The sequence below is a fragment of the Molothrus aeneus genome, chromosome 25 (assembly GCF_037042795.1).
Source record: "Molothrus aeneus isolate 106 chromosome 25, BPBGC_Maene_1.0, whole genome shotgun sequence".
Taxonomy (NCBI): domain Eukaryota; kingdom Metazoa; phylum Chordata; class Aves; order Passeriformes; family Icteridae; genus Molothrus; species Molothrus aeneus.
In genome coordinates, this window is record NC_089670.1 from 3023008 (window position 1) to 3032086 (window position 9079).

At 41.1% G+C, this 9079-nt stretch overlaps 1 protein-coding gene across 1 annotated transcript in view; it reads right to left on the reverse strand.

Annotated features, from left to right (window-relative positions):
• The window catches only part of TBCD (tubulin folding cofactor D), a 124779-nt gene extending 116043 nt beyond the window's left edge, over positions 1-8736 (reverse strand). The window contains exons 1-7 of the mRNA XM_066565788.1: positions 8715-8736; positions 8383-8569; positions 5705-5755; positions 5408-5505; positions 4598-4699; positions 2214-2360; positions 1326-1381 (exon numbers count right to left, since the gene is read on the reverse strand). Coding sequence (XP_066421885.1) covers positions 1326-1381; positions 2214-2360; positions 4598-4699; positions 5408-5505; positions 5705-5755; positions 8383-8554 — 626 coding nt within the window. The 5' untranslated portion in view covers positions 8555-8569; positions 8715-8736. The remainder of the gene's footprint in view (positions 1-1325; positions 1382-2213; positions 2361-4597; positions 4700-5407; positions 5506-5704; positions 5756-8382; positions 8570-8714) is intronic.
• Positions 8737-9079: the final 343 nt, after the last annotated feature.

The following is a 9079-nucleotide window of genomic DNA, read 5'->3' on the forward strand; positions in this document are numbered from 1 at the left end:
GAGCCAGGACCTGGTACTTCCTACCCCTACAGATAGCTGGGGAACAGCTCCAAGAGCTGACTGGGAGTATTAAATATAATAAATAAAACAGCTCAGCACTGAACTGCTGAGGCTTCCCAGCCAGTCCCTGTGGTGCTCAGCAGCAGAGCAATGAGGACTTGGGGGGAGCTGCAGCAGGGTTGGTTTGGGTGGAAGGATGAGGCTGCCTTTGGCCCAAGGGCACACGTGAGAGAAGTGACCTGTGAAGTGGCTGAGCTGGTTCCTAGACCCTTCCTCAGCCCCAAGGAGTTTAAATCTTTCTTTCCCAAAGGAGTGTCCTAACCTCCAGACTAAGACCAGGATAAGGATCAGCCTCATCTCCTCCTACTGCAGCCACTCACTGAGCAGGCAGAAAGGAGAATTTATGAAATATACTCCAGCTCCTTTGCCCTGTGAGAAGCAGCTCACTTTGGAAAACAGGTCTCCAATCCTGATGTTTCTAAACTTCACTTGAAATTCATCAACTCCCTGGAGCACAAAGCAGGGTCCTTCTCTTGCTCCCCAGGGACTTTCCCAGAGCCTGCTACAGAGTCAGACTCCTGTATCTTATCTGCCCATCTGTCCCAGGACCGTTGTGCTCTGCCCACCCAAGTATCAGGGTGGGTGGCACACAAACCTCATGTCAGAATGATTATGCTCAGAACTGGCTTTGGGGATGTGAGAACAGGGCCTTGGAGCCAGCCTTTCTAACTCCTTCAATCACCAGGCTGTTTTGAAAATGGTGTAAATAATTTTAAATCCACTATACAGCACCATTACAGCCTGGCACAGCTGGTACTAGAACCAGCCTAATGTATTCTGTCCCGTATTTGTGCTGAACACACGCTCCTAATTAAAATTAATCAGCGCCCTCTGCTGAGCACAGGTTGAAGTGCAGAGCTGGGGCTTTTACTGCTTTAAAAAGGAAAAAAAACCCAAATCAGTCACAACCTGAGCTGACTTTCACTAAAATGTCCAGGAATGTGGACTAGAATAGATACTGAAACAAGAGACATGTGTGTACTATCCCTACTTAATTTATTATTCTGTAATTTATTATTCTGTAATTTATTATTTTTATCTTATTATTTTATTATTATTATTATTTCATAATTTATTATTTTGTAATTTATTTTCACATGCAGAGGAAGCAGTATTCCCAACAAACACTGCTGTATCCAATTCAAGCAATATTAATATCCCACAGACAGCTGGCAACTTCCAGCCCTCCCAACCCTGCCATGCCAGATTAAGAAAGAGCAGGAGGAATGGGAGCCTTTCTGCCAAGATGCACAAAAGGGACTTACTTGGACACCAGCACAGCAGCTGCATCCCGAGCCTTGTCACTGACAACCAGGTAACACTGAAGGGAAAAGAAACCTGACTGTAAAACAATTCATAACTGGAGATAGAAAACCAACTGTGTGACAGCTCTACTGAATACTTACATGACAAATATTATGATGATCACACACATTATGACATTATTATGGTTACAAACTCAGCTTAAAGATAGTAGAAAGTTTATTTTTCCATTTAACAAACTGTATCTGAGGCAGAGTCTCCCTTTGTGTGCCTTTCAAAGCAGGTTTATTACTGAAGGTTCGTTTGCTGAAGCCTTAACTCACAGACACATTGGCCTGTAAGCAGAAAGCCCCTTAGTGCTGCAAGTGTCAAAAGCCTGAGCTCTTGGGGACCTGTGAGGAAGGGAGGGAGGTTTATTTCTATCTCAAAAGCATGACAAATCAGCCACCTGGGCTGACACCCACTGGAACTTCATGTACTTGTTTAAAAATCTTCACACAGTCACAGCCTCCAAAGTTGCTCACTCTGATCAAATGCTGATTTTCTCTAGAAATCCTCAGATTTGGCTTTCAGAGATGCTCTCTAGCACTTGCATGTGTTGAAAGCCTCTAGCATACTCAAAGGCAGGGGTTCACCTCAGATAAAACAGTTTATTACACCAGGAGAAACAAGTTCCAGCCTCACCTGACTCTAAAGCAGCAATCAACAGGTTGAAGATCCAGAACTACAAAAAAATCCCTTACAGATTAGACACAAAAATACAGACTTAAATAACATGCAGAAAAGAATCTCATTGAGGAACATACAGAACACATTCATATTTATCACACAGTGAATGGCTGAGCCAAAGCTGCCAGGTGTGGAAGCACTGCAGGGTGTGTTCCCCTCACCTTGGCTATGTCCAGGATGCGATCCATGGTTGGCTGCCGAGCCTGCCCCTCCAGGGAAACGAGGCTCCCATCAAAACGGGCCAGGTCAAAAGGGATCAGGCAGATCATGGACAGCCACAACAGGAGCATGTAGCGAGTTTCCCACGTCTGCAAAGGAATAGAAAGATATTTTTGCCCCAGACAAAGAAGAGGAATGATGAGGAGGATTATATCAGAAGGCTAATTAATTACTATATCATATTATATTATATTGTATTGTATTATATTATACTATATTATACTATACTGTATTATATTATACTATACTGTATTATACTATACTATATTATACTGTATTATACTATGTCATATTACATCATCTATTATTATTATTATTACATCATATTACATAATATTATATTATATTGTATTATATTATATTATACTATATTATATTATACTATACTGTATTACATTATACTATACTGTATTATACTATACTATATTATACTATGTCATATTACATCATCTATTATATTACATCATATTACATCATATTATATTATATTATATTGTATTATCTTATAATATATTATACTATACTGTATTATTCTATACTATATTATACTGTATTATTCTATACTATATTATATCATCTATTATATTACATCATATTGCATCATATTATATTATATTGTATTATGTTATATTATACTATATTATACTATACTGTATTATACTATATCATATTATATCATATCATCTATTATATTACATCATATTACATCATATAACATTACATTATATTATTCTATATTTTATTATATTATATATATTATTATATTATTCTATACTATATTATATATGTTATATATGTATCATTATGTTATTCTATATTATATTACATTGTTTTATTCTATACTATATTATATTATATATATTATTTTGTTCTATATTATATTATATATATATTATTATATTATTCTATACCATATTATATATATTATATATGTATAATTATGTTATTCTATACTATATTATATTATTTTATTCTATATGATATTACATTATTTTATTCTATACTATATTACATTATTTTATTCTATACTATATTATATTATATATATTATTATATTATTCTATACTATATTATATTATATTACATCTAAACTGAATCTGCCAAGCACTCAACTGCACAGAATTTCCTGACTGGCAGCTGACAGACCTAACACACAGACCTGGATTTAATTGGTCAGTGAATTAAAACACATTAGAATTCAATTACTAATTTTCTTCAGGTGAACTATCTTTTGCAATGTATTTTACTTGTGAAAAACACAGGTGCAGCAAATGAGGTAATAATTGGGGGTTTTTTTCTATGAGGTTCAGAGAACGTGAAACTCAGAAATATTCTTGGGAAGAACTGTGCCTTGCTTTTCTCTGTGAGGAGAAATATGGCGACAGGAATAGTAAAACAAAGGTTTTTTATTTCATTTTCATTTCAACATGAATTGCCAAGAGCACAAACTACCCCCTGGCTCCAAGGAACTTTCAAAGATGAGCAAGAAGAAACTCCCAATGTGAGTGCCCTGAAACTCCAGAGGAGACAGAGCTACAAGGGACCCCAAACAGCAAAACTGTAACAAAATTAATGGATCCTCCCCCCAGTCACAAATCTAGGCAACCTTGTTTCCTTCCAAAGGCAAACTGCACCTTCCCATTTTCCTGTTTTTCCTTTCCCACTCACAAATAAAACAGATGTTTTTCTCCTTAATTTCTTATGTGTAGCTTTCATGGGTTTACTGCAACAACTTCTGAAGAAATAAGGAAGTTTTTCAAGATTTAAAGCTGTACACCTGCAGCAGCAAAGTGTCAGAATGGATGTTTATTAAAAAAAAGCTTTAATTTAGAGCAGCAATACAATTGTCTTCAAACCCATGATTTTTGTTACTTATAATTGATAATCTCTCTTAAAATTCATCTGTCTTAAGCAGGTCTCTGGGATTCTTCTTCTCCCTTATTTAAAAACCTAAGAATATGAAATATCCTGGAGTCAGACTGGAGTACTTTTCAGTCACTCATTTTAGAGATTCAATACCTTTCACTGCCCTTCTTCTTACTCTTGTTACAATCAATTTGTTCCTTACATGAGTGCTTAAAGATTCCACTTGCACCTCTACTGCCACTGCTTCTAAATCCTTGGAACAAATCCCACAAAAGAACACCAAAACCTCTCCTTGGGGAGGATATTTCTCCTGTGACAAGATGATGGTTTTCACATTAAATCCAGGTGTTAACACCAGACAGGGTCTGTCAGTGCTTTATCTATTTTTTCCCAATTTTTTCCTGCAGTTTTTTTCCAATGGAGACATAAAATTTGAACAAAAAGTACAGCAAGTGCTCACCTCAGGGTCTCTTGGGTTCTGCTTTGCAAGCATATCCAAAACAGGCTGCAGGTCTCTGACTTCATGAGGGAACAGGGGCAGGAAACGTTTGTAGCCTCTCACCTAAAGCAGAAATTTCCAGAATTCAGAATTTCAGAACCCATCCAGCACCAGCACACACTGAGGGGAAAGGAAAGACCCTTGGAGGAATTTCTTGATTAGGATCCTCATGTCATAAGGAGAGTAAGTCTGCAATCAAAGTCTTAAAGACCTTGTGATATTTAACTTTGTGTTTTATTGTGATATTTAACTTTGTGTTTTTACAAAATTATTAAGAATTCATGGCATGATAATTAACTTTAAAACAAGGGACATCTGGAGATTGTCCAGTGCAGCCCTCCTGGTAAAGCAGGGTCACCAGCAGAGTGCCCAGGACCACATCATGGGGTGTCCAGTATCCCAAGGATGGAGACCCCACCACCTCTCTGAGCCACCTGTCCCAGGCTCAGCCCTTACAGCCCAAAAATATTTTCTTGTGCTCAAATTTTCATTACACTTTACTTTTCAACGTTATAACTCATGTTTTATCACTCAGTATCTCCATGTCTGCAATTTCTTTTGCATTCAAATCTGGATTTTTACTAATCTGGATCATTAAATAACATCAGCTATCATGAAAATGGGAAACAAGAGAACTAATCTTTCACAGTGCAGTTTAAAATATTTAATCATACTCAACACTTATTTATTTTAATATTTTTGAAAATAACAAGGAAAATATTTGTAACTTACAAATTTCAGTTAAAGAACATTAAATTTAGGATTTTTTACCTTTGTAATGATGTAGAGAAATTTAAAAGCCAGGTGAACTAGTGGGGGAGGAGATCCACTGTCCCATACTATCTCCAACAAGGAATTCATCATCCCCTCTAGTGAAAGGAGAGAAAAACCAGTAAGATTACATGCAGGTCACAGAGTTTCTTGTACTTCTGACAGAACAGAGTGAGACAACAATTATAAAATGGAAGTACTATCAGCCACAGCAATCCTGTAATGCAAACCCAGATCTTCCAGAGTAACAGATTTTTAAGTATAGACACAAAAATTATTTAAGGCTGACATTCCTACCTAAGTGGTGATCCAAAAGGTGAGGCTGCTCCTGGTACTTGTCCATTATACCTGAAAATAAAAAGATATCTGTAATAAACTACTGCAAGGCTCTTCCAGACCTTAACTGTGAGATATCCTCTGATTCTGAACAGTTTTAGTTTAAGATTCCTGCATCCCTGAGCTGCCAGCACCTGTAAGCAAGGTCACAAAGTTAGAAAATCATTGAGTGGATGGAGCCTGGAGCAACCTGGGATAGTGGAAGGTGTCCCAGCCCATGGCAGGAGATGGTTTCTAAGGTCCCTTCCAACACAGAGCAGTTTATAATTCCAAGCAACAGCTCAAGCACAAGCTGTCCCCTCACACTGCACTCATTTACCTCCACTGAGCCATCAGCCCACCCCCAGGAGCCTCCCCAGTCTCCTTGGATAAACCTCCCACAAGCAACACTTGGCAATGAGGGTGCTCCTCACAATCCTCAGAGCTGCTTTCTTATTTTGAAATAGAATACAGGGAATTGTTCAGCAAAGAACAAAGAATCCTTAACAAATTTTAACCTCAACAAACAAACTGCAGCTCTTACCACTGTGCTCCTCAAAACTGTTCACATCCCTTACTCTGTTTTGCTGCCAGTAACACAGTGTCTCCTTTTGGATACTGACTCAAGAAAGGACACATTGGAATTAAGTATTGGGGGAAAAAAAAAAAAAAGAACAACTTTTCAGAGCTTTCAGACACAAAAGCTTTTCAATTTAAACCCAGAATCAATAAAAAGCAGCTGCAGAAATGAAAATTGGATTCCCAAGAAGATCATTAAGTGATCCAGTGTGACACTGGAGATCACCTGGCTCATTTTAGCTCTTTGGTCAGAAAACAGCTTTTGAATTAGAAAACCAAAACCTCCTTAACCTCCCCTTTTCTGTATTTGTTTCTCTCACAAACCACTTTGCTCTCTGTCCTTTTTCTCTGCTTGACACATGAACATTTACATTGAAGACATGACACAAAGCCAACAGTGCTGCAGTTGACCAGTGGATGCCACTGCACCACCACTTTCAGACCAACAACAGCATCCAGAGAGAAACCTGAGCTCCTAATCATCCCTGACTTCCCACCTGAATTAATGCTGATACAAACAGCAGAACCAGTGAGCATAAAAAGTGGAATTGAGGAGCAAATTGTTTTCCCAGGTCCCAGCCTGGCAAAGATAAAATAAAACCCCAAATAAAAAAGCTGAAGAGAATGAACCTAAACCAGATGCTCTAAAACTATTATTTCAAAAAAGATCTTCCTATCTTTTCCTACAAAATTGTAGTTGCAGATTAAACTGTTTCCCAAACTTCTGTTTCTAATGGTTCATCACAAAATGAGCACCATGAGTTTTTCTGAATGCTTTGGGAATTTTCATCAAAACCCTCTGGAAGAGGTGATCACTGCATTCCCTGCTCCCAGATAAAAGCCAAGTGTCCCCAGGTGTCAGTGTTCTAACCCACACACTGAGCCTCTTGGCAGGTTGGGGACATTTTGTCCCAGAAGGATCAATGACACCTGAGCACACTAAATATTATAACCCAATACTGAACCACAACACCTTTTTAAAGTCTATTTAGCTTGTATTTAATGGGCAATGATACACAGGCAGAAAGCTCATAAATAGAATTGAAATGCAAAGAAAAACTCCACATGATGTGACAAACAGAGAGGCACAGCAAGGTGATTTTTCCAGCAATGGTTTTTCCTGTCCCACTGACATCTGACATTTCCTCTGGGATGCTGAACAACCTCAGCAATGAGAGTTCCTTCTGTCTGAGCAGTTTTATGTCCATCATTTAGATGGAACAGTCAGTTCAGCCAACCACAATAATGCTACTGAGAAACTTCTGCAGGGTCAGATCTCCAAATCTGGGGGGTCCTGCTTTATTGTTTGCCCACCTCATTTCTTGTTGTCAAAAACAAAGATGCTGTGTCAATATTTTGACTGTGAGTTTTGCAATTTCTCCACCCTTCACAAAAATCCCTGCAAAATTCAGTTTGCAAATACACGAAGCACTGAATGAACTTTTGCAAATCACCTCACCAGAATATTGACCCAACACACAGATGTGCCTTGAAACAGGCTGGTCACCCATGACACTGCTCCATGCACCTCACTGTGGCCCTTCCACATTGAGCTGAGGCCCAGGGCCAGGACAGCTTTCCTTAGGTGGCACAAAACTCAAACCAAGTTACCTCCACTTGGAAAAACAAGCATGATCTCTATGGATGCAGCCATTCTTCACATTTCCCATGAAATGAAAAGGTAAATAGGAAATTAACACTTTAGAGCACAAAATGGGTGTGTTCCAATGAGTAACAGAGTGGCTTTATTCGACAGACGTACAAACTTTTAACTAAATTATGGCCTGAATTTGAACAGGAAACTGAAATCAGAATTCAGATTTCTGAATCAGGAATCTAAGACCTAAGTTTTCATTTACAGTAGTTAAATACCAGGTAATAAAAGAATATCTATATGGAAAACAAAATGAGCAAAAAACCACATCTGAATTACCTGTTGATAAAGTTTCAGCATTATCACTGACCCAAAAATTAACGGTTCGGTCCCTTTTTGGTATTCAGCAATAACAAAATGAATCATACACGATAAAATGTTTGTATCACGCAGTAGCACGACCACTCCCTTTGGCTGCCGTGCTTACCTATGAACCGCTCCACGGCCATTTCCCTCGTCACCAGCTCCCCGAAGACCTCCCGCAGGTTCCCGATGAGTTCCGCGACCTCGCGGCTCTCGGTGAAGCTGTCCAGGATGTTCCTGGCGCTGATGGCAGCCGGCTCCTCGCCCTCCTCCGGCTCCCGCCCCGCTCCGTCCATGGCCCGGGCCCGGCGCTGGCAGTGACAGAGGAAGGGTCGGTTCCGCCCCGCTCAGGGCGCGGCCAGGGCCGGTCCCGCCGCCCCGCTCACCCCGCCCGGCCCCGCCATGCGGCCACCGCGCCCCTCCCGCGGCCCCTCCCGCGACCCCTCCCGGCCCTACCGGCCTCCGCCGCCGGCCCGCACCGCGGGGCTCCCGCAGCCGCCGCCCTCGCCCCTCCGGCCCGGCGCTGCGAGCACCCGGGACAAGCGATAACCGGTACACGCGAACACGCGGGACAAGCGGGCACCGCCGCCCCGGGCCCGCCCCGCGCCGCCGCCACCGCCCAGCTACGGGCCGCCAGGAGGGACCAAAGGCGGCGGCACCGCCTCCGAGCGCGGGCCCGGCCCCTCCGCGGGGCGGGGGAGAGATGAGGGGACACGCCCTGGGGACACACACCGGGGATGGGACACCCACCCTGGGGACACACACACCGGGGATGGGACACCCACCCTGGGGACACGCACACCGGGGATGGGACACCCACC